The sequence below is a fragment of the Lotus japonicus genome, chromosome 5, assembly GCF_012489685.1.
Source record: "Lotus japonicus ecotype B-129 chromosome 5, LjGifu_v1.2".
Lineage (NCBI taxonomy): Eukaryota > Viridiplantae > Streptophyta > Magnoliopsida > Fabales > Fabaceae > Lotus > Lotus japonicus.
The window spans coordinates 48911140-48934711 of record NC_080045.1 but is presented as its reverse complement, the minus strand read 5'-3'; the positions used below and the strand labels follow the sequence as shown (position 1 = coordinate 48934711).

The 23572-nt window shown below is 37.2% G+C and overlaps 2 protein-coding genes across 3 annotated transcripts; both read right to left on the bottom strand.

Moving 5' to 3' along the window:
- Positions 1-3156: 3156 nt before the first annotated feature.
- On the bottom strand, positions 3157-8518 carry LOC130718766 (65-kDa microtubule-associated protein 3). The gene is made up of 13 exons (XM_057569390.1): positions 8301-8518; positions 7505-7592; positions 7178-7384; positions 6713-6958; positions 6392-6601; positions 6150-6305; positions 5899-6058; positions 5654-5805; positions 5462-5549; positions 5067-5140; positions 4833-4907; positions 4413-4671; positions 3157-3829 (listed from the first exon to the last, which is right to left on the bottom strand). The coding sequence occupies exons 2-13, from the start codon at positions 7574-7576 to the stop codon at positions 3318-3320; spliced, it is 2211 nt and encodes a 736-aa protein (XP_057425373.1). The 5' UTR covers positions 7577-7592; positions 8301-8518; the 3' UTR covers positions 3157-3317.
- Positions 8519-12188: 3670 nt separating this feature from the next.
- On the bottom strand, positions 12189-17697 carry LOC130718059 (protein YLS7-like). Of its 2 annotated transcripts, none has more exons than XM_057568510.1 (4): positions 17479-17697; positions 16310-17191; positions 13401-13675; positions 12189-13136 (listed from the first exon to the last, which is right to left on the bottom strand). In XM_057568510.1, the coding sequence occupies exons 2-4, from the start codon at positions 17019-17021 to the stop codon at positions 12333-12335; spliced, it is 1791 nt and encodes a 596-aa protein (XP_057424493.1). In that variant the 5' UTR covers positions 17022-17191; positions 17479-17697; the 3' UTR covers positions 12189-12332. The 2 variants fall into 2 exon arrangements, with proteins under 2 accessions (XP_057424493.1, XP_057424494.1); XM_057568511.1 differs by lacking the exon at positions 17479-17697 and adding an exon at positions 17282-17459.
- Between the last annotated feature and the right edge of the window lie 5875 nt (positions 17698-23572).

The window sequence follows — 23572 nt, the reverse complement described above, 5'->3', positions numbered from 1 at the left end:
TTTAAGAAAATTTGAATTCCTAAATTACGCGTGTTTGATTAAAAGTTGGAAAAGTACCCTCAAATTATCTTTTTGGTTGCATTGGCTATTTTGCGGTGAAAATAAAAAAATAAAAATATATTTTATGAGTTCAACCGATTGATATCTAAACATGGTGTTACTATTATGGAAGTAAGGTTAAATATGCAAAATTTATCTTAAAATTATGAGTTTAATTATGAATTTAGTTCAGAATTCAATTTATATTCAACTCTTTACCTCAATAATTTTTTATCACTTCAAAAGTAAATTTTTAATTTAAATATAATAGAAAAAGTATGTAATTAGTATTTGTAAATATGTAAAACATGCTCTTCGTGAATCAAAATTGCCTTAAAATAGTGAAGACTTTGGTGGTTGATAGGTACAAATCTCATGTGTTATGGGATGAGTTTTTCAAGATTCATCAATTTTTGTCTCGGAATTGGACCATTTGCATTTTGCATACAACATATTTTTAGGAGTGGCCAATGAAACGGTGAATTATTTAGCTAGGATTGGAGGAGAGTTAAGGTGTGACCTTTTTTGTTTTGGATAATCCTCCACTTGAGTAGTTTTTTGTTTTTTAAAACCAAAGGTGTATTTGTAATCCAAATTCCAAAGGATTTATTGTGTTATTTATCCTAACATGCTTTAACATATTCTAACCACTAATCCCAACTCCAAAGACTTTTCCAATAAATTTAAAGAGCACACTATTATGATTATATTGACAAATATTGCTTTCAAGGTAATGAATTGAATTAGATCACAAAATCTCATTATTAAGGTTCTTCATCTCTTTCTTCCCCTTTCTCCTAATTGTTCACGACTTCTTTGATCAAAAGGACCGTTTTGTGGAACCCACTTTCCTCTTTTTATCAGGAAAAAACAATAGGAAAATAGAGACATTGAGACAATATCATGTTTTGCAGAAAATTTGTGATGAGAATCGGCAAGCCATGATATAATTTTCAATTTATAAATGAATTATGATGCTCAAAATCTATTCTCCATATCTTCTTCAATCACGGGTAAGGCTAACACTGGGTGGCAGTGTGCCCTTTAACTTAGTAATTTTTTCAATCTAAACAAACCAAGCTCCAATTTCATTTACATTTTCACCATAAATTAAATGAGGTATATATCATGATCATTGACAAATTTCATGTATTCCTGTCTGAGATAATCCTGCTTAAGTGAAGTAAATCAATTACCAGCAGCAAAACATGTATTTTTGATGATCATAGAATCAACATTGATGTCAATAAAAAACAATTTCATAACCAAAAATAATAATAAATAATTTCGATGATAAAAGCGGAAAATCAAGTCTCCCATTGAAATTTCAAAGAAAATGCAGGAAACTACAATAATGAAAGGCAAAGATTCTGCTAAATCTCTTGATGAATTCAAAATACTGAAAATCTCTATGCAACAACACCATTTTTCCAGAAACAATCAGAGAGTTATAAAGAAAACTACAAGCATGTTTGGAAATACTTAAGTATTTGATTCTAGGCTTAATCCTCAAATTGGTCTCTGTCTTTGTCTCGCCGTCTGAACTAAGTCCCTCGTCGGAATTTTTTTAGTAAAAGGTCCTCTTATATGTAAAGCGTTTGGAGCAAGTCCTCGCCGGAGCCCGGAACTCCGACGAGTGAGCTGAGTGGCAGGTAAATGCTGATGTGGCTTTATCCACATCATTTTTAATTAAATTTGAATGACACATACTTAATTATTAATTAAATTAAATTAAAATTATTAATTAAAAAATCCGTAATTCGTAATTTCAGAAATATCAAATCCTACTTTCAAAAAAAAAAAAAAAAAGAAATATCAAATCCTAAATAAACACACAAAAATTAATGAGTATCATCAATGTTCTTCTTTTCATATTTTTAACCCAGAATTTTTTTTCCTCAACCAAATTTGAACTCAGAAAAACCAATCATCTTCCTCACATTCTTCATGTTCTTGAACAAACAACCAACCCCAAAATCAAGATCAGCCCCTCCCCCAAACTCAGAAAATTTACCCACAAATTTATCTTTTCCAAAACAGCATCCAACCCACAAAATAAAACCCCAAAATCTAGAAAATCAGAAAAATTGGATGAAGGTTCAAGTGAATTGGTGGGAGGTTGAAATTGTTGGCACGTTGGGGTCTAGGCGGTGATATTGGAGTGTTAGTTGGGATTGAATTAATGGGAGAGGAACTAGGCAAAGTGGGTTATGGGCATAAGCTTTTTAATTTCTACCAAGCATCAAGTAGTTGCAGAGGACATAACAATTGGGGATATGGTATCAGCCTAACCAGAAATTGAATGAACCCAGAAACTGATTGAACCCAGAAATCATAGCCCCTCAACGAATCCTTTTTATAAGTTGATTGAACCCAGAAATTCATCACTTCATCTTCTTCTTCTTCATCAACAAAGGACCCATGAAAACCTCACCACCACCTCTAACCCCCACCCCTACCCTCAACCAAAACCCAACCCTTACCTGCAACTGGAATCTCAACTCCACCACCACCTGCAACCGAAACCTCCACCCCCAACCCCGACCTGCAACCAGAACGTCAATCTCTCTCCCTTTCTCTCGCACTTTTCCTCCCAATCTGGGTTTTCCTCGCTCTATTTCTTTCCCATCTTAGGCGATTGTGCGGATTTTGGTGAAGGAGAAAGATGAAGAAGCCATAAGGGTTTCGTGAAGGAGATAGATGAAGAAGGCAGAAGGATGAAGAAGGCATAGATGGAAGAACGTGTTTTGGATTTAGGGTTGAATTAGATTCTGGATTAGTTTTTGAATTTTGGATTTTTTTAAATCAATAATTTTAATTTAATTTTAATTATCCAAGTGTAAAATAATTTAAATTCCACATAAGCATCATTAATCCACTCAGCATGCCATTTCATCATTCGCCGGAGCTCCGGGCTCCGGCGAGGTCTTGCTCCAGACGTTTTACATATAAGAGGACCTTTTACTAAAAATTTTCCGGTGAGGGACCTAGTTCAGATGACGAGACAAAGATAGAGACTAATTTGAGGATTAAGCCTTGATTCTAAAGCTAGAATCAATTATGGAGAGAAGCATCAGTAGCTTCTAGGTGTCAGAATTGATTCTGAGAAATAATAAGTTGATCCAAAATGCTATAAATCGCATTACACTGCAAAACCTCCTCAGTAAATTTGTTCATAACCTAATCTACGTTCACTTCTCATAATGTACACCATTAGACAGCCAATTACAATTGACTTATGGTGGTAACAAGTAAAATGAAAACCAGACAAGATATAATCATGCTAGCATATAACTGAGCCTTCTTTCCTCGAAGGAATACTCAATCTCTTGAACTGACAAGGGAGGTGGGGCCTTGTTCATTAAAACAGTTGAAGGAACTGGAGTCATGGCCATACTCATTGGTACCGATACCGTTGAAGGTGTTGCAGGGACAGGAATAGGCATTGTCTTTGGAGTCATGGCCATATTCATTGGAGCTGACACCGTCGAAGGTGTTGCAGGGACAGGAATAGGCATTGCCTTTGGAGTCTTGTTCTCTTCATCTACCACAGTAACTGTCTTAGAGGGACTAGTGAATGGCACACTGTTAAGTGGCATTGTTTTCTGCATCTTCCCACTCTGTAAATTCAATTCATTTGCGGCATTTTCTGTACTCCCCTTTGCAGATACATTAGAAGTGATGGGCGAAAAGGGTTGTCTTGTCATAGGAGATTCTATACCATGAGAACTTCCAGCACCAAATGAGTGCTTCTTCATAGGAACCCCAGCAATATCTAACCCTCTTCTAGCTGTTAACATAGTGAGAGGAAAAAACTCAGAAGAGTTGTAAATGCATGCATGAAAATGTCTTTGTATGGGTTATATACATCATATTGACTGTTTCTGCAATTTAGTGATACACACTAACATAAATAAATAAATAAAAGAGCAATGGAAGAAATTGATATTTCTATCAGCTGAGCTGCTGAGATGTGGCTTTTCACTTCCTACTTCAATATGAAACAATAGAAAAGCTTAGCAAATCATTGGTTCTGCACAAAATCAAACAAAGGAGCCATCACCCAGAAGAGTGGTTGGGACATTGTTAAGGAGCATCATTTACTAAAACAAAGAAAAACATAAATAGGTCCCCCAAAAATAATTGAGGCTGATCTATTTTGAGAAGTAAATTTACAGACTGAAAAAAGAATCTGAAACAATCACCTGTTTCCTCAAAGGATGAAAGGAAAAACAAAAAACGAAGGAAAAGAAACGAAAATATGATTTTGCCAACAATATTTTTTTCTGATCATTGTTAAACTATATGAAGCAAGAAAACCCCTAAAGTATTTATTTAAAGGAGGTGATAAGTAAAGTATTAATAAACCCCACCTGCTGATAAACATGAAATGCCATCATCCTCAAATTGGTGTGCTTTGTCAGTCTTTCTCATGGCACGTGAATTAGCAGTTTTTGAATCGGGTTTTGGAGTTTGAAGCATTGCTCCTCCAAAGGAGACTCTCCTACTAGCTGCACCTCCGGTTGACATCCTAGATCCCTTTTTCACACTCTGGGGCTTTGAAGGGCTTGGTTTTGACCCATATAGTGCCTCCTGTTCCGCTATCATTTGTCCCTGAAGTTTCTTTAAGTCCTGAAACAAAAAAGTAATATTTACAAAACATCTATTTGTTTGAATGATACACAGATCAATAAAATGTTGCCTAGATTTCAAAACCCAATCTCAGAGACAATAATTGGATGTATAACTTCATAATTTAATTGAGGTGCGTATTTAAATGCAGAGGACCATACCCGCTGCCTACGGCGTTCTTGCTCTTTCTCCTCACGTAATATATTGTACTCATCAAGCATGGACAGTAGACGAATCTAAAAAGCCAAACACAGACGAAATCAGTTTGAAGCAGATTTACTTGAGCAACTAAAAGACACTAATAAGTAATCCAATCCTCTAGGCAAATAATAAAAATAAAAATCAAGAAATCATTATGGCTCAAGATTATGGCAGGCATATCAGGGAGTACTTACACCATCATACATGAACTCAATGCCTTTTTCCTTTTCCCATGTTATAGTTTTTGAAGTCAAAGCATCAACCATTGCTATATACAAAAAGAGAGACATATTAGAATCATACACACACACTGACAGAGAAGAAAAAAAAAAGAAAAGTTTTATGATTGAAGCACAACCAGATGGCTTGGAAGAGAAATGAGGTTGAATGTCGAAAAGTCGTATCAATCAAGAGATTAACTAGTGTTCATTACTCTAGAATTGCTTTTGGAACTCACAAACAAAGTCAGAATATTGAGAACTATCATTTCATATCCAAATTGACACCTTTACATGCAGGGTTCTTCATTCAGTTTGATGTATTACATCATAGAGCCATAAGACGGGTAATGATTAAGAACTACAAATACCTGGAATTTTGTTGACCAAGGCACGAGCTTTCTCAGCTCGCTTGAGAGTAAGATGAGCACCTCTCCCAGCATTGTATCTATTGTCATCCTGAAAGATAAACAAAATTAGCAGTAAATTTATTAAATTGTAATCATGATTATGAAAAAAAGGAGTCAAACTGGCAACGTTGAAGGAGGATTCAACTAACTAACCCTGTTGTACTCCTCAAGCCAAGACTCTTCATCACATGCTCCTAACCATTTCTCAACCTTCTCAAGTATTTCTTTTCGGCCAAAAGCTTCCTCTTTGACTTGCGCTATCTGAAGTTCAATTTGTTCAAGCACACATGCAGGGTCCACAGATCCTACATCAAGAAGAAAGAAGTAGACTTTGAAGTTTGCAAAAAAAAAATTGCAATCATGTCCAGAAATACCTTACTATAAAAAATAGAAGTTACCAGATTCTATAGCTTCAAAAACATATTCAATTGCACCATCTACTTCTGGAACCAAATGAGTCTTTCGACAAATCTCCTCTAGCTCTGTTCTCTTCTTCAATACAAGCTCTTTCATTTTGCTCGATTTGAACTCTTCTAACCTAGATACTTCCGCCTCAGCCTGCATGCCATTATTATTTTTTTAGCGATCGATTATGAACCAAATTAAACCATGAACTATAATCCTTATATTCAATAAACTTATAACTCACACAATTGATGAAGTCCAGGGACAAGGAGTTTGGTTCAGTTATTTCATGCTCTGAAGCAGCAATATTACAGGTAACATTCTGAAACATTTGTTGCTCTTCAACTGGGGTATCCATCAAGTTCCAGAGCTCCAACATTGTTGTAGCAAGATCTTGGAGCTGCCGACCATAAGTTATTTAAACCATTAACCAGAGGAAAGAAAACTAAATCATTAATCAGAACTTATTGTTAAAACATTCTTTACCTTCTGCATTCTCTGTAATTTAACTTCCCGCAGTTCTTGCACAGCAACAGCCAATTTCTGTATTGTATCATTGCTTACACTCTTAGATCCTTCTAAGTCTCCTAAACTGGGATGGATTCCACTGATTGTCTGCTTAAAGTCCAAACCAAGCACTGAACAAAGAGAACTTAAAGTGTACTGGTGCTCCTGGACCTTCTTTAGGCGGTTACTCTGCATGATAACAAGACAAGAGCATAATTAGTAATTAGTAATACTAACGTAGCACAAGAAAGAAATTATGTATGTTGATCATCAATAAAAAAGACATGGAAGTATATTGACCTTCTCAGTTTGAAGTGCATTCAGTTGTCTGTGCAATTCTTCAAGTTTTCTCAAGGATAAATCTGTTTCATCTACAGTAGCAGGAATATACTCTATGGGACCATAAATCTCAATCGAGAGACTTTGAATCTGCTCTTGAACTTCAATAAATTGATTTCTACGCTCAGACTTCATTTTTCGCATCTCGTCCAACTGTGGAAGAATTCTTGCATGCTCTTCTTTCAGGCTTCCAGCATTTTGATCAGCCTAGAAAAATGAGAAAGACAGGGGGTGCAATCTTATTAGTAGTTTAACTGGTCAACTTGTTATCTTGGCAGAAAACACACAAGAAAACGGAAATTTAATGTCAACTTAGGGTGGTGATCCATCTTGTTATAAAAATCCATTTTCCACCCCATTCATTGATACATAGACACACCCTAAAACAACAATAAGCAGGTTATAGCAATTCTTAAAATATCTAACCTGCCTAATATGTACAGGTCGCTCTCCCATTGCTGAACAGATAGCTGCAAGTTCTGCCTCGCAATCAGCAATTGCCTGCCTTAATTGAGCTCTAGACCGATTTGCCACATCTACCTTCCGTCTGTAGACTTCTAGACACTCTTGTTCAAGCTCATAAAGCATTCTGTCTCTGTCAGCATCAGACTCTCCAACTTCATCCCATATTATCTAATCAGTTGAGGGAAACAATGAGAGATTCACACAGATTCAATTTCAGCTTGCAAAAGGGGATCATCAGCTGGCAGGGGGGATGCAGGAAAGATAATTGCAGCAAAATTTAATGAATACCTGAAGTTCATACAGAAGCGTCCCACATGTTGTTTCAGCTTGCGAAAGGGGATCACCTTGAGGTTTAGACATTTTGGAGTACTTGTACCTGCCAGAAACATTGTCTCCAAAATTAGAAAGATCAAAGCAAGCAAAGCATGTATAATGATAGAAACCATCTTTCTAATTCGATTTACTTATCATAGAAATAGAAACTAACAAAACACCTTGCGGCCGAAAAATAATCACTATAAAATCAAACAGGACTCAATCTAAGAGGTGCCAATATAGAAAAAGCATATGAATTTAACTTAGGTCCAAAAGCAAAATTTGCAGACAATGAAAATTCCCAAATGTACACACTCTACTGTTCTCTTTATACAACAAATACCTCAGAACCCTAAAACACACACATTTATCACTGCTAGTTCTAGACCTGCAACATGAATTTCCTAAAACCCATCGTCTGAAACATAGAAATTGAAGATTAATTGAACAGAAATTCAATTAGAACTCAAATTTGAGCATTGTTTTGTTCTGTTAATTAATCTAATTTAGAGAAACAGTTTATGAATCCCAGCTAGAAGAAACTGGAAGTAGCTAAGTAATTCAGATTTCAAAATGGGGGCGAGTTCATCAGCGAGAAATAGAGTAACCGATCTTCACGACGACGAAAATGGAATCTGACAAGCATGACACAGAAACTAAATTGAACGAGTTTGGATTTGGAAAGTGGCTTCAATTTCCCATTTTAGGGATTTGGATGGCTCAGATTTCGAGGAGCGAGATGAGAGATGTGAGTACTGAGAACACTGACCTGAACAACGGAGGGAATGGGTGGATGAACCGGTGCTAGGGTTTCGTTTCGCCGGTGGTGAGAAAAGGAACGAGTGGATTTTCCCGAGAAAATGAGAGTGAGTGAGAAAGTGGGATTTTCGTGGAAAAAATTTGAAGTTTGAATTGATGAGAGAGAGAGTGATGTATCCGTTTTGAAGAAAAGGGGACCGTTGAAGATGAAGAGCGCTCGATTTGGATTTGGAGTTACACTTCTCTCTACTTGCCCTTTTTAAAAATAGATAATAAATATAAAATAAAAAAATGATGTGTGTGGGGCTTCGGATCCAATGAAAAGAAAGGATTTGAATTTATGCTAGGATGAGATAAGGAGAATAAAATTGTTTAAATTTCAAATTCAAAAGAGAGAAAAGGTTAGAACTTAGAAGAACTAGATTTGGACTTGATAGCACTTGCAAGTACTTTGTAAGGAAGGTCAAACTCCAGAATTGTAACATAAGAGTTTACCTGGTGAAAAAAAAAATAGAAAATTATAATAATGATGAAGACAGATTAGACTGATAACAATAGAAATTAATCAAATCATTCAACAATTACATTAATCAGTAATGGGGAAAAGGGGAAAAAAATCATAATCAGATCAGCAATTCATCAAAACATAGTAGAGATGAGAAGATAGTTGAAATGAGAATGGTGTTCTATGAAATCAAAGATGAGAAGAGCGATTTGAAGATCAAAATTGTACCTTCGAAGCATAGGGTTGGGTTGTGACGGGGCAGCGCTGAAACGTTGCATCGGAGGAGCAGAGGTTTCATGCAGGAGAAGAGAAGAAGGGGAACATAGGAGCAACGACGGAGTCGCGCAGAAGGTGGGTGTCTGGTCAAGGTTCATCGAGAGAGAAGAGGGGGGCTATTCTTTGAAGTGAGAAGTCAGAATGGGTGAAGAGTATAAAGAGAACCTTTCATAGGTAATATTACCGTTGCATTTACTTCAATTTTACCGTTGCAGTTAATTTAAAATGTTACATTTAATTAATCATTATTACCTGTTTGAAATCTCCAAATTAGTCAAATGTAACGTTTTTACTTTTGGCCCGTCTCGAACATGGGTCTAGAATTTCCAAACTAGTCAAATCGATTCATTTTTTTTTTTGTGCTTAAATCGATTCATTATTGAACAAATTAATATATATATATATATATATATATATATATATATATATATACACACACAAATTAACCATGGTGCCCTCCCTACAAATGCCAAGCGCTATCATTCTCATCTGGCGATTAACGCAACGTGCCCTAATTGTAGTGCAGACCATGAAGATTTAGATCATCTCTTTCGCGAGTGCCAGAACGTGCGACTTGTTTGGAACAGCTTCCGATCAGTTCTGCCATCCCCAGCACCGTCATTGGACTTTCAAGTTCCTCGAGCTGCTGTCTCGCAGCAACAGCGTTCTTGGTATTGCAATGATGTGGTGGATATGGCGCTCGCGGAATTGCAGGGTGTTTGAGCCACAAATACCCACCTTAAATAGCATCCTTAGATCCATCCTCCGTGATGAAGCTGTTTGGCGAAAGGTTATGCAGGAACAATCACCAGAATCTATTACTGTTGAGCACGAGGTCGAGAGCAACAGGTCTTTGGCCGTCACCATCACAGTAGATGGGAGCTGGAATCCTCAGCTGGGTAGAATGGGGAGCGTAGCGGTACTTTGGGATCAGAACAACAGCTGGGTCACAAGGAAGTCCAGAAGTGTTAGCCAGGGAAGTGCGTTCCTGGCTAAGCTCTTGGCAGTTGAGCTTGGCCTGCATCATGCTCTAGAAAATGGCTATAGTACAGTGAAATGTTGCACGGATTGCCCTAGGGTGGTTGGTGCTTTGCAGCAAGCGAGCGAGGGGACTACTTTCTGGAATCGGGATGAAATTACTCGCGTGAGAGAGCTCATGGCCACCTTTGAGGATATTCAGCTGGTGTAGATTGAGCGCAATAGGAATAACACAGCGGATGCTCTAGTTCGAGAAGCTTGCAGAATTGGGTCCCCTCCACAAGTTTGGCGTCGGCCTCCCTCATATGTTTATGCATCGATGTATTTAGATGCCATTAGCTAGTTTTCCTCTTTCGTTGATTTTCCTCTTGTAACAAAAAAAAATAATTCTTGAATGCTTAATCCAATATTAAAAAAAAACAATTTAACATCCTCATGTTTGAGTAAAAATATGTTGGAGATGAGAGAATTTGAAATTCAATTGTGGATAAATTGTTGTAAATTAGTCTATCTATAAGTTTTAAAAATATCGCTATTGCATTGACTTCAACATTGACTTCAATATTACTGTTGCAGTTAATTCAAAATATTACATTTAACTGATCAATAGTGCGTGTTTGGAATCTCCCCAACACCCATAATATTGAATAAGTTAATTGTTAATTTTTCTTAGCAATATTAGGCATTAAATATAAAAATTAGGCTTAGATTTTTTCATGATTGTAATCAAATGAGTTGTAGAGAAATCTCATTATTATCATTGCATAAGAGACAGCATAAGAATCATTGTGGGATCACACAAACTCTACTTACCATTAACTACTTCCATATGAAGCGCATTTGGGATGCTCTCCAATTCTTTTTTTTCTTTTTGGCTTAATTGCACTTTTGCTCCCTTATCTTTCACCGTTGTGCGAAGTCCCTCCCTCATGTTTAAAAGGAGCAGATTTCCTCCCTCATGTTTAAATTTGTGCTACTGTTAACTTTCCATCCCATTATTAACGAGATTGCTATTTTCACCTCTCCTTTTACTAACCACACCCCTCAATCAGAAATATAAAATAAAGAAAAAAATAAATGAAATAAGTTAAAAACAGAAAAAAAAATATATATTTTTATAAAAGAAAAAAAAACCTTCATCTCTCTTCCACATATTTTTTTTTCCATCCAATAATTTTTTTTCCATCCAATAATTTTTTTTCCAGAAATCATGTAAGTGGTGGAGATAGTAAAAAAGGGGGTGAAAATAGCAACCTGCGTTAGCTTTTAGACGACTAACTAACAGAAGGGGCGAATCTTCACATTTTAATACATGAGGGAGGGAATCTGCTCCTTTCAAACATAGGGGAGAGACTTCGCACAACGGTGAAAGATGAGGGAGCAAAAGTGCAATTGAGCCTTTCTTTTTTTCTTTTTTGAGATGAGGGATGCTCTCCAATTCTTGAGCACACTTGAGTTGCTTTTGGAGATGTTTTATTTTTAGCAAGTAATGATAAAGATGTTCTTACCAATTTGGATTTGATAGGATGTTTAGGCATTGAAATGTTTAGATATTGAGATGCAAGTTTATCCTATCCAATATTTTTTATTTTATTCAAATTCTTTCAAAAGTTAAATTTAATCTAATTCAATACAATCTTAAATAACTTTTTACTAATTTATATTTGTTGATAAAATACTACTTTCATAAAATTCCAAACAAAAAAATGTTAGCGGTGAACCTCCAACACGACATGAAACTTCATGTTTTATCAGAGCATCCTTTTGATAAACTTGTTTGGTTTACTTGTTTCTACATATGACCTCCAATTCCATAGTAACAAAGAACCACCACAGCCAACTAAATACCAAAAGTAACAACTAAAATTTGAGAAACAAATGTAAGCCCAAATGTAACAATGAAGGTGATATTCAAAACCAGAACTTTCTCATTCACATGTTTAATCCATGTTTGGAAATCCTTCTACAATTACTTCTAAAGTCAAAATCAATTATGAGGAGAAGCTTATATGAGTAATTTCTAAAAGGAAAAATTGATACTGCAAAAATAAAAGTTGATTCAAACATGCAATTATTCAAGTATAGCAGATAGCTTTTGATGGTTAAGAAATATAAGCTACCAGATTACCAACCCAATCCTTAAAATAAATTAATTTCTATATAACATATTATTCTATCCAAAGGTACAACTGAACTCTATTTTTAACCCTCCCTAGAAACTCAAAATTCTTAGAGGGACAACATGCAGCTTGATTGTCAAAAAAATAAACAAAAAAATAAATCTTATGATGCAATTCTACCTTCATATTCACTCTTAATGATTTCAAACACAAGTTCATTCCAGGTATCTACAGGACCTGGCATGCACCAGTGCAAGCAATCCTGTGGCGGCGGCCTTCCATCTGGGCCGCGTTTTGTGAGCTTATTTGGGTCAGGACTCCTATAAGGACCAGGATGACCATCATGCCTGTATTGAAAGGCTTCAGTGATATCCATCAACCTCAACTTTGCTCTATTTGTAGCCCTTTTCATTGCTCTGTTAAAGCCTGTAACTTGTTGCTCATGCATTGTATTTGTGAACCCATTTTCCACCAGTTCACCTATTGCAATAGGCTTAACCTTCCCAGTGCATGACCCACCTGTGTTCCATGCCCCACCCTCGTAATGGTCGGGAGAATAAGAACGCACAATCACAAGCCCTGTGTAATTTGGATGTGTAGCAAGAGCAGCAAGAATTGTTTCAACAGAGATACCATATGCTTTGATGTTGTTGACCTTCATTTGCTTGGACTTGTCTGGCCACCATAACTGTCCTCCCACTATCTCATTGTTCAGAATATACACAGACTGCTTGGCGAACCAGTGACCGGAAGAAAGAACAACCACATCGAATTGCGGAATGTATTCCATCAATTTCTCATCAGGGGCATCAAGATGGAGCTTGTCCACACCAGCTGGAGCAAAATCAAATGGTTCAGATGTTAACTTGACAAGCCATGATGACCATATCCGGACAATCATTACTTGTGTGGACCTAAAATAATATCGCTGCATGTTACGGTTCCCCCGGTTCTTCGGTACCTCGACCTGAAAGTACCATATTTTAAGTTAAGCTTCTCCGGCAAAATAGATGCTCACACGCAAGCACATAGAATTACCAGCTTCAAAATAAAATACAAATATTTAACTTGTACCCAAAGTTCTAGAAAATCCAAAATCGCAAAATATGCAGCAACAATGAGAAGATATTAACAATGACAAGTCAGCAAAACAGTGAATATTATTATCATCTTGAGATCATTTTATTTTCCTTGCAAATCAGATCAATAAGGAATCCAAAAGAAAAATAACCTGCCAGAGAATACATAGCATTGATTCCATCTGGTTTCGAGCTACTGAATCTCCAATGAAAGCCAATGTCCTCCCTCTCATCAGCTCCAAAAATTTCTTTGGGTCAAATCGTGGGATGTCACACTGAAAGGGCTTCCATCTCCAGTTCTCATAATCCTTGTCAGGTCTCCCATTACCCTGGCAATTCTGCATCTGTGTAATCAGAGGGCACGAATTGTTTGTATATAATGGTCCTGACGGATCATGAATCCAATTTCCATGGTACAGATCACAGCCTACGCGATAGAGTGGAAAACACAAATTAAAAACTTATACAGAGTAAGTGCAACCAATATTATTAGAATAAAGGTTATTCCTGTTTACTACTGAGAAATTCTTAGTAATAAGATTAGATGCGGCTACTCACAATTTACATATGTTGAGAATATTTAAAAATATATAGCAGAAATCTCCTTCCTTTAGAAAAACTAGTTGAAAGCAAGGCCACTGATAACCCAGTAACCTATGTCTGTCTATGTATTTGTGTCTGTGTCCTAGTTACCAGCCAAATCCGGACAATGGAGGGCTTAAATTGTAGTATGCTTCATAAACTCATAAACCAAATAATTAAATTATATATTTCATTTGTACTCAGTAGTCCATAAAGGTTAAACTACTCTAAATTCAACTTTAAATCCATATTTTCCACACCTGACACCCCTTTACTTTTTGTCGGAAATTTTTTTTTTTGTTTGTATAAAGGGAAACGTAAAATAGAAAAACAGAAAATGATATCGGTCTACTGCATAAAGAAATAAGGAACAGCGAACAACCAATTATCAATATGTCAATCTATCCCAGAGGTTTTCTTGACCAAAAAATTTCTATAAATTTACCAAACAGACAAACTAGACAACTAAACACCCCAAACCTTCCTTTCCTTTTTCCCAAAGCAAATTGACAAATCCTGACTTTATGGAGATGTTAACGCTCATTAAAGCTGTGCAACAGTATAGATTACTTGCTCAACACAGTAACCTATGCAAGAACAACTAAACAAGTGATTAAGAGGTATCTGAGGTCAAAGAGGGGAAAGAAACATAAACTGCTCAAGGTTGAAAAACTTTAATTTATCGACCTGAAAGGGTTAACAGTAAGTTCATAACAGGAGAATCACATCTTTCTTCAAAGAGAAAAAACACAACTATTGAAATTTGAAAGTGCAGCAAAGCTTCCCATTTTTCTGCACAATAGAGATGGCAACTGCCTTGAAGCAACCATGAACAACACCAAAGCAAAGCCATAAATGTAGCCCTTTACCATAAGAGATTGTCAAGTTAAAACCGTAGAGACACGACTGTACTCTGCCAGAGTTTTGGGCTCCTTGCTATAATTATAAGTTATTACTAAAACCTATGTAACAAACCATAAAACAATGCTTCAATTGAAAGGATGCATCTAAGTTCGCTGGATCACTTGACAACAAATAAGTCAGTATATGGAGCCTTATGCACATATTAGGGGCCATAAAAAGGGACAAAAGTAATGAATGACATGAAAATCCACCCGTAATTGAACCTTGGAACCTCAAAGAGTAAAATTTGGATGGAAATGAATGATGAATCTCTGTGGGCTTGCATGAGTGACATTGAGTCGAATATTTTGCATGTGACGGAGTTGACAAGCCGTCATAATCAACTTTTACCAAAAACAGTGAAGTTCTAATGGGTGGAAAAATAACTGTATGCCACAATGGTAAAATAACACCAAAGCAAAGCCATAAATGTAGCCCTATACCGTAAGAAGTTGTCAAGTTAAAACCGTAGTGACACAACTGTACTCTGCCAGAGTTTTGGGCTCCTTGTTATAAGTTATTACCAAACCTATGTAACAGACCATAAAACAGTGCTTAAATTGAAAGATTGCATCAAAGTTTGTTGGATCACTTGACAACAAATAAGGCAGTATATGGAGCCTTGTGCACATATCAGGGGTCATAAAAAGGGACAAAAGTAATGAATGACATGAAAATCCACCCGTAATTGAACCTTGGAACCTCAAAGAGTAAAAATTGGAAGGGAATGAATGATGAATCTCTGTGGGCTTGCATGAGTGACATTGAGTCAAATATTTTGCAAGTGACGGACTTGACAAGCCGTCATAATCAACTTTTACTAAAAAGAGTAAAGTTCTAATGGGTGGAAAAATAACTGTATTCCACTATGGTAATGTCAGCGACAGTTGCCTCCATAATACTACAATTTGGACCACTTTCAATGGTGCATACCTTCCAACTCACAACTTAGTCTGATTATGCTCCCTATCCCAAGCCAAAGAAAAAGTACTAATTTTCACAAAACTCTTAATAAACACAGTTGAGAACTTAAACAAAGACCACCAAGGTAAAAGAGAGGTTACTTAACAGTCACACTAAAATCAAGCTAAACTGGCCGAAGCATTAAATCTCATTTCAAGCCCTCATTGCTGTACTCACAGAAATATATGGACAGTGAGACCACTATTGCTATTATTGCCCACTGAAAAAATACATTTTTACCCAAAAAGGAATTTCTCTCTCTAGCCGAATCCATAAAATCATAACTTCAAATATGTGAAGCAGCATGTATAAAAAATGTGTTAAAGACTAAACATATCTCTTGCTTAGTTTATTGTCAGAAATTTACTAGACGGATGATAAAATTGGTGTTACATTAACCAGATCACAGTCGAAAGTTAAATGACAATAGTAATTACTTTAAATTAATAAAACGAAACTATTTCACTACACACAATGTGTTTCCAAAAGAGAGTGAAGTAAAGAAGAACAAGACAATTTATGTTATTATCAAGTACGTATAACAAGAATGGTAAACACTGAATACAATGATACATTGAAAACAAGCTAGTGCAGAGGAAAATATGACAACTACCTGAATCAGCTGAACCAGCATTGGATGTGTTATTTGGCTTCTCTACTGATGTTGGAACAGCTGTTGATGTGGAACCATCAGAAGAGGTCTCATCTGATGTTTTAATTGCAGCACCAGACTGATCATTCAAAACTGCAGAAGTGGGTTCCTCAGTTCTAACACTACCTGTCACGTTCGAAGTCAAAACAACTTGTGGATTTGTTTGAGCAGGCAAGCTAATACTGGCCGCATCTGAACCGTCACCAGATGAAGTCACCTGTTCTTGTGAATTAATAACTTCCTTATCAGAAGTTTCCGCGCCATTCACCTCCTTGGTCACCGGAACTTTCACTGAAGCAGGCTCACTTGAGTCTACTTGTGAGTTTGATGTTGCATCAGTTTTTTCCACCACACCATCATCAGACCGATCGGTGGAGGTTGTGGTAGATTTTGGATCAAAAGACGGTTTGTTATCAACAAGATCTGAACTTTTACTCAAGTGAGGATCAACAGCAGCTTCATTTAATTGAGAAACCGAAAAGCCTAACTTCTCTGAACTACCTACACCATAAAAATACCCCTGAACCGTCGAACCAACTGGGGACGATAAAAGAACCCATGAAGCATAAAACAAGAAAACTGCCAATGCTCCCACTACAACTACAATCCAAGAAAGAGGCCTTGGATGTGAAGACATTCTAGGAGAACCTTTGGGTGAACCCCAACTCGTCATTCATTAAATACAATCAATGAATCAAGCTCTACACTACTACACCCTCAAGAGTGAAAGCTTTTAAAACAACAGAAAATTTTCCAAGTTTAAATCATAAATTATAGCTTTCCTTCCAGTGATGAAAACCACATAGAAGATGTCTGAGATGAGATCAACCACCAATAGCAGCCCTGTTACATCCACATATACATAAATAATCAATATGATGCAACAAATTCTGAGTTAAAATGTAACAAATCAAAGATCAAAAAATCATGTACTTCAAATTTGTTCTTGCAAGCAATTAATCAGAAAAAAAAAATCACAAATTATGAAAAATCCACAGTTAGCCTTCAAAACTCAGATGCCCATCAGGAAGGGTGGAAGAAAAAAAATTCACACAGGAAATTGAGATACCCAGAAAGGAAAAATAACAAAAAAATGGATTTGGATCATGAAACAAATGAAAAGCAGAAACCTTGGGAGACAGCAATGCGTGTTGTAGTGGATGAAATGACAACAACTTGGCAAGTGTTTGATTCTGATGCTTGTCCTCTTGGGGAAGGAAGGAATGGGACGTGATTTGTGAGAGAGCAACCTCAAATCCACGATTCAACTTTTGTTCTCTTTTTCGGGAAAATTAATGTTTCTTAATGCTTGAGAGAAAAAATTATGATGATGAACAAGGTTAAATTAATGTTTTTTAATCACAAATGTGACACTTCAAATGGCATAAGATATACTCCAATATCCCCCATTAAGGGTGATTAATGTAGATGTAATTAATTTCAAAAAGTAATAAATGTAGATGTAATTAGCCACTTTTTCTAGAATTTGATAAGAAAAATGGATAGTGTGTCTAAATACTTTACAAACTTGTCAAAAGTGATTTAGAAAAAAATAAAATTGAAAAGAGTTATAAATAGTAAAGTTTGAAATGTGTAAAAATAAAGGACTAATGTCAAGAAAGAAAAAAACTAATTGGGTGATTGGGAAGGGATGGAAGAATAAACTAGAGAACCGAACTGATTGCAATTGATTTGACTAGGGTTTAATGTGAAGTGATTCAGTTAAATAGTGTTATTCAATACAGCTCAAACCAACAGAAATCAGATTAACGATCTGGTGGTGTCATATAATAATCAATTTTCCATTAGACTCGTATGTCCTAGAGTAATTGGGCAAATTTTTATGAAAGTCAGTGACTCAAACCAATCGAATTACATTGTTAAGAAATTGATTATTATGAGATGAACTTGAGAAAAAAAGGATTAGAAAAGTGGTGAATAAAATCTATAAATACAAACTGAAGGACTTTTTTTTCACGACCTCTGCAACCTAAATTGTCAAGCGTGTGTGAAACACCCCTCGACTAGATCTTACGATTGGAAAGCATATTTTATATTCATCTCGCTCATCACTCTTCCAATGATGGTCACAGCTGAGGGACTCATGTTCCGGTGAGTGCCGATGTTCATGGTCACTACACAACACAATTGTTAATCTTATGTAAAACACATTTGGGCTACATCCTACGATTGACAAGCATATGATGTACCTCTCACCTACCACTCTTCCAATGATGTCCAAATGTGACATACTCTTATTCTGGTGGTCGCCAACATAGATAACATGACCACCCAACGTCAATAATCTTCAACTTCCTCTCCTCATCAGTTATGTTCAAGATGCATCTGGAGCGTTCTTTGGGTATGTCGTCAGCTACCGTACATCTTCGCCTACCATTAAAAGAAAACCAACAAAAGGTAGCTTACTCACAACCATGACTACTCTCTCACCGAGCATGGCTACCACTTACCAATCAAGGTTGTTTGGAGAAGGTAAAGATCTTTGCCTATGACAAAAAAGTACAAGTCACCAAATTGCTGAGCATGTTTACCACTAATCATCTAAATGACTCATTGTCGATTGGTTCCTATATGATAATTTGGTCCTTCCTCCTCCCAAGGTCGACGACTCTCTGCCCAATGAGGAGCAATGACATTCAAAGAAGAGGTCGTACGCAAGATCTCTATACACCATTCAATCAATGGTGCAAAGTCATTCTTGCTAGACAATTAAACAATCTCTTGGGGTCCTCATCATACCTCAAACTCGAATCCGCAGGTAACTTGTAACACCCCGATTTCGGTGGCGTCACTTTAGTAACCAAAAAGAAAATAAAGGCGGAAAAAAAAAGTGAATATTTTTTTTTCGATAATTGTTTTAAATAAATAAAAGACTTGTCGAATTTAAAGACGTATCGACGAAAGATAAACAAGACTAATATACAAATATATATACAATCCCCACAGTAAACAGCATGCCACGTCACGAGTAACCTCCAGTGACGGGAAAGTAGTGCCTGTCGGCAAATATGTACAGAACAAAATATAAGGTCAGTATTCTGAATACAGTCCTCCAAACGAAAGTAGGTCAGCCCAAAACAGCCCGAAGACCTCCTAGTCCGACCAACTCCCTGTGACTCCCGTAAAGAGAGCCACACAAAAAGCTAAAGGTCGGGGACCTACCCTGCCCAAAATGAGAAAACTGAAGATCAGAGCCACGACGCTACTCCTACCCTAATCCTGACTAGAGGAGTACAACACACCACTCCCAGCTACGCATCACCATGGTCGTCGTTTGAATCTGAATCCAAGACGATCAGGTCTATGACTGCATCGGTCCTCACAGCTGGTACGGCGGGTACTGTACCCGATCCCAAATCAACAGCAGCCGCGACGGTGGGTCAGCTAGAATCAGATGAAGTCCCTCCTACAGGCAACTCCCCCGAAGGGTCCTCCTCGTCCTCAGGCAACGGTGGTGGTGGTGCTACAACTCCAGGGCCACAGTGCACGCCCGGTGGTAGGTTGAAGCTGACGGTGTAGCGTCTCAAGACTCCATGCATCAAGTTTCCCATTCTGTCGACGCGGTCCTCCATTATTCGCCCCGAATAGATAGCTCGGTGACCGGCGGGGTCGACCACCCATGAGCCCGGGGTATCCTGGTCCAACATCTCGAACCTTGTCCCCCCCGAAGGGACGACCATCTCGAACCAATCTGCCATCGACATCTGACAAAAAGGGCATACATAGCCCCCCATACACAGGTAGCACGCGCAAGGGTCAACTCAAAGAATTACATAATAGTACATCCAATAGGTAAAGTTTAAGTAGTAGCCACATAGGCTTAGATATGAATGACAACATTATAAATTGTATATCCTGCCGAATAAGAATAAATAACATTTGCTGGCAATTAACATATCTCAAACAATGTTAACAAGTAACAAATACAATCAGCAACTAAATCAGCATGAATGGTGCATGAAATGCAAATGCTAAGGAACAAGATGCAATCCGGAGGGATGGGCACCAACGAGTCAGCCCTAACACCAGCCACGGTGGGACCATTTCTGCTCGGGTGTCTCTTATACCAAACAAAATGTAGTCAGATCAGCAGTGAACCCGTAGGTCTGTCATTTCCGTCAGCTACCAAGAATCACCGCAGTGTTCTTATGTGGAAATCCGGGTCTTATGACCATTTTAGAATACACCGAGGTCCGGCATCCCACCGTGTATTAACCTCAAAATGAGTGCATGGATGCAAAGTGATTAGCCAAACAACGTCTCCGACCTCACTCGTCACGTCGTCACGTGTTCTAGCTAACTTATTGTCTCTAAAAAGAATACCCTAAGGTAAATGTCGATTCTGCGACAAAAGACAATTAATTATAAAAAATATGTCATGATGATTTCTCGAATCATCCGACTCATCTCCATCCGATGGTCAAAAATTGCTCAGAGAGCAAAAAGTACCAATGTACTTGGAAACTACCCATTTCCCGGCTTATCTTTCAAATAACTCAACAACAAAACTGTTCATCGAGCAAAAGAGCATCAACATACTCAGAAACTTATTAATTTTCCCGACTTATCTTTTAGATAGTCAAACAACAAAACTGCTCATCGAGCAAGGAGTATCAACATACTCGGAAACTCATTGGTTTCCTCAAAACTTGGACTCGGTGACACTTCTCATTTTCCAAAACTAATGTTCAAGTCCTAAGCTCTTATTTGCGATTGTGATCATTATTTAAAGATTCAGAGGTTGTTTAATGTCTTATGAATTTTCCTTGTAAAATAGTTTCCATTTAGTTTTGTCACTAATCTTATGAGTTTAAAAGATCCCATAATCCCAAGTCATTCCCAGGGAAGGTCTCGATCCATCAAAACAACAACAAGGCCCGAATCTCTGTTCGTCCCGTCAAACTTTCTCAAAATCTCCCGATAAATCTGGCATAACTGCCTGTTATCCTCACTCTGACGAACAACAGATATATGTGTATTTGCATAATCAAAGTAACACAATCCAACAGTCCTGGCACATATATCAACACATTGTAGAATAACCATTTAGCACATAGCATGTGAATCAATATCAACACATCCTAGATTAACCATTTAGCACATAGCATGTGAATCTATCTCAAACAATTCAAGCAATAAATGATTATCAATTGTCAGCCGTAGCCTTAGAAAACATTTTTCCCAGTCAAACACAATCAAGTGCATAAACAGTAAATCAAGTCGAATTCGTCGACACCTAATTCATTATCTAGTATTCAGTGAGATGCCCTCACCTGTAGGTTCTCCAGCTCGCTCCTCAAACTTTCCTTCACAATCTTCCTCTTCGGCTCCACAAAGTTCCTCGAACGAACCTTAGAGCAAATTCACAGAAATCAATCACATTGAGTCAGAAACTCAGCAAACAATAGATACTAGGGTTACACGAAGCATTATAAACTCCGAAGTACGGTAATCTAACGCGTTAAGACAAGTTTTCGAAAAACGAAATTTTCCTCCCCCTAAAGAGGAGCTCTCGGCCACACATCACAATTGTGTGCGTCGATTTTTCTTCGATCAAACTTGGTTCCTAGGTTATCATTAGTCGTAACTAAGACGAATCTAAACTCAGAAAAATTTTCGGATCGAAAACTGTCGCAGGGGTATTTTGGTCAATATTTTCAGCTCAGAATTTCAAAATTGGAATTTCGAAAAACAAATTGGATGGGGACGTTACCAACGACGTTTATGACAACTAATTCTACTAGCGCTAAGCTAAGTCGAGAGTTTTCATCTTAAAGGATGAGACTTTGTCTAGGAATGGGTTTTTCCAACAGAAATGAATTCCGGCGGCATTTCGGCGACATTCGGCAAAATGTAATCCTCTAAACACGCTCTTGGGCATGCAGGGAATAAGTTTAGACAGAGAAATCGAGTTATTTGGACAGTTTTACAAAAAGCTCAAAACTTTGAGCACAGAAGGACATAGAGAAAGTCGACAGAATTGACGATCAGAAGTGAGAGATAGTATCTATACCTCGAAGTCTTCGAATAGCAACGAACGGTGCAGCAATCGGGCAAGAAACGGCGAAAATAACTTCCTCCTCCTCTCCTTGGGTTGCTCGCGGGTTTGGGAAGAAAATGGGTGAAGTTTTGCAAATTTTTCATTTTCTAGCTATTTATAGGTTTTGGAAAATGCGGAAAAATGAAAATTTCGCGATTCCGATTTTTCTTGTGCATTCCTCCGTGAATTCTAAGATAGGTTCTGGCGACAGAATTCCAGAACTCAAAACAGGTTTCTTGGAATTAAATCAAACGATCCAAAGTCGGTGTAAATCGATTTTACCCGAAAAGTTACTTTTTGCAGTTGATGTCGGATGAGAAAACTTCGTTCTGAAGAAAGATTAGAAATATCAAGAGAAATAGGCGTACGCGTGTGGAATCTTCGTTTGAAGCTCCGAATAGAAAAAGTCTTCATCGTCCGTTGATTTTAAGTTTCTTGAACTATCAGGGTTTTAGTTTCGGCAAACTTCCGAGTATTGGAATTTGACGTTTGTACATTCTAGGGTTTCGTATCGAAACGCTTGTTTATGGACGAGTAAGAGAAGTTCTAACATTTCTCTGAAGATTTTTGGAATTAGTTTCCATCGTGTCTTAAAGTGTAAATTAGCTATTTACTAGCGTTCTTGCCCTAGGTTTAAGCGAATACTAATCGTGCTATAACTTTTATCGACTTTGATACAATCCTTAGTTTTTTCCTGAACTTTCTCCTTCACAAATTTATTCCATTCAATAAACACTTGTTCAGGTTTTCCTTCACGTTACATCAAACTAATCGTGAATAGGAATTTTATTCGATTTATTCTAAGCTTAAAAACTTGGGTCTCACATAACTCGACCTCGTACCCACAAGCTAGACCTTACAAAAGCGGAGAGTAAACGCATGAGGTAAACACACTTTTGATGTCACCTTCCCTACATATCATCCACGGACTAACTTAAGTACCATAGTATTTTTACAAGTGTCTCAAAGGACCACCGTATTCACAACCATTCACTACTCTTCAAAACAATCCCGTGGGCTTGATCATTATGTTTAATGAGCATAGAATCAAATTTAAAATATAATCATGGTTTTGTGTTCTAGCCTAATAATAATTAATAATTAATAACAAGGTAAAAAGAAAAGTTTTTTTTTGTTTTAGGGATCCAATACCTTAATGTGAC

Bases quoted from the DNA above. Each gene is read 5' to 3' on its own strand.
- LOC130718059 (XM_057568510.1), bottom strand. From the start codon at position 17,021: ATGACGAGTTGGGGTTCACCCAAAGGTTCTCCTAGAATGTCTTCACAT. The intron at 13,676-16,309 runs GTAGTTGTCATA...TCTATCGCGTAG, and splicing joins TGCTGGTTCAGCTGATTCAG to GCTGTGATCTGTACCATGGA. The intron at 13,137-13,400 runs GTTATTTTTCTT...TGGTACTTTCAG, and splicing joins TGCTATGTATTCTCTGGCAG to GTCGAGGTACCGAAGAACCG.
- LOC130718766 (XM_057569390.1), bottom strand. From the start codon at position 7,576: ATGTCTAAACCTCAAGGTGATCCCCTTTCGCAAGCTGAAACAACATGT. The intron at 5,141-5,461 runs GTATTTGTAGTT...TTTTGTATATAG, and splicing joins CTTGGTCAACAAAATTCCAG to CAATGGTTGATGCTTTGACT. The intron at 3,830-4,412 runs GTGGGGTTTATT...CTATGTTAACAG, and splicing joins CATTTCATGTTTATCAGCAG to CTAGAAGAGGGTTAGATATT.